Below are 1,863 nucleotides of genomic sequence, written 5' to 3'. Positions count from 1 at the left end.
AAAATTAACTACTCCATCAGCTTTGATCACTGTTATTCAGATTCAGCCATTTTATTGGCGTCGCCATCCAGTCACCTCTCTCATGAAGAGGTTGGCTGGACTGATGCTGAACAGGCTAACTGTTTGTTTTTCAGAGACACTGAAGCGCTTCAGTCGAGGAGAGAGAGATTTCATGACACGGATGAATCCTCCACTACAGCTGACATGTATAAGCATACTGACTGAATGACTGGCTGGTTGGCTGATCTACATACAGTGTGATCCCAGTTGAACTTTTCGTCATTGTAATTTGATAAAAGTAATTCATAAGAATGACGTTTCCTTCTTCAACTATGTTGTATTCATGTTAATAAATGACGTATTTGCATTGGTCGTAAAGAGACAAGAGAGAGGAAGGATGGATGAGAGAATAAGTGACATAAATGAGTATATGAACTCTTCATGACTCTGGTGAAGACTGTATAGTTAAGGTTAGCAAGTTTTGTCAATTTCTTTCTTTATTTTATTGTATTTTTTTTTACCACAGATTTTTGGATAATTATTATAATAATGGGTTTGATTTATAATGCACTTTACATTTGGGCAAATCTCAAAAGTGCTACAATATTCATTTGCATAAAAAGCATCACACCACTATAAAAGATCTAAGAAACAAACAAAACATGAGGGCATAAAGCCTAGAGCTAAAACCAGTGTAGGTAAAAAAAAAAAAAAAAGTAGGTTTGTTTATGTTTATGGTATCCTATAGTTTACAATTCCAAATAAACATTTGATAACCTGCTGAAGCCATCCAGCTCCTGCTCGGACCGGTTGAGGTATATAATTGCGAACGCAGTGAGCCACTTACTATGACAGCAAGGGCTGAATGTCTGTGTGTGTGTCTGTGTGTCTGTGTGTCTGTCCCACTGTTACACCACCCGCCCGCCACCAGAGGGCGCAGCTGTAGCACACACACACACACACACACACAGGGCGCAGCTGTAGCGCACACACACACACACGCACACGCACACACACACACGCACACACACACACACACAAGCTGCGTTCGCTTCACGCGTTTGCGCGTCTTACTTGTGTAGCTATGTGGTCAAGCTTAGTCTTGGCTCAGCGTAGGCTCGTAGCGATACTTAATCTGCCTGGGGCAATATGCATTGCAAAGGCAGATGAAGGCTGGCTATGCGAGGCTATGGTACTGATAAACAAAATGGACACGAGTCAAGTTGGACACTCGTATCACTCAATTGATCAAGTCAAAGGTTGCCGTTTTTAGCCCATTTGTAAAAACAAATGCTTGACCTGTTACACTATCATGAAGTGATCCCACATAACGTAATATGGCAGTTTTACAACTGTAGTCCACTAGATGACAGCCATACTCCAATAATGTCAGGCTTTGGTTCCAACACTAAATGAACACTGATTTTACAAGATAGATTGGGGTCCCAAGGATTATTATTATTATTAATAATAATGACACAATAAAGTATTAAAGGAAGGACTGCATTTAAAACCATTTGCTTTGGACACCACCAGGACAACAGACAGTTTGACATAATGACTGATGAAAAATGACACTGTGTAGGGGAGGATGGGGGAAGATGAACCACTTTTTACTTAAGTTGTCCTGGAAGCAAGGCAAAATGAGATGGCAGTCAAATCTAATGATCTACACATATTTCAGGATGTCCTCTATCAATTGAAATGATGAGTAAGCAGCTATGACAAAGGGCCATGAAAATATGACCTTTTCAAAAAAAAAAAAAAAGTGGCTCAATTTGCCCCAGGTAAGGGGTAAGTTGATCCAAAATTGAACCACATGATATTTTAATGTAAAGAGCTTAAACTTGAACAGATAATGTA

The 1,863-nt window shown here is 39.7% G+C and overlaps 1 protein-coding gene across 1 annotated transcript in view; it reads left to right on the top strand.

Moving 5' to 3' along the window:
- ctc1 (CTS telomere maintenance complex component 1) overlaps positions 1-323 on the top strand; it is a 23,231-nt gene extending 22,908 nt beyond the window's left edge. Inside the window, exon 25 of the mRNA XM_083757635.1 lies at positions 135-323. Within this exon, the coding sequence (XP_083613761.1) occupies positions 135-229 (95 nt within the window). The 3' untranslated portion in view covers positions 230-323. The remainder of the gene's footprint in view (positions 1-134) is intronic.
- Positions 324-1,863: the final 1,540 nt, after the last annotated feature.

The sequence above is a fragment of the Protomyctophum parallelum genome (assembly GCF_964188405.1).
Source record: "Protomyctophum parallelum genome assembly, chromosome: 22".
In the NCBI taxonomy this organism is placed as follows: Eukaryota; Metazoa; Chordata; class Actinopteri; order Myctophiformes; family Myctophidae; genus Protomyctophum; species Protomyctophum parallelum.
This window is presented reverse-complemented; position numbering and strand designations above follow the sequence as displayed.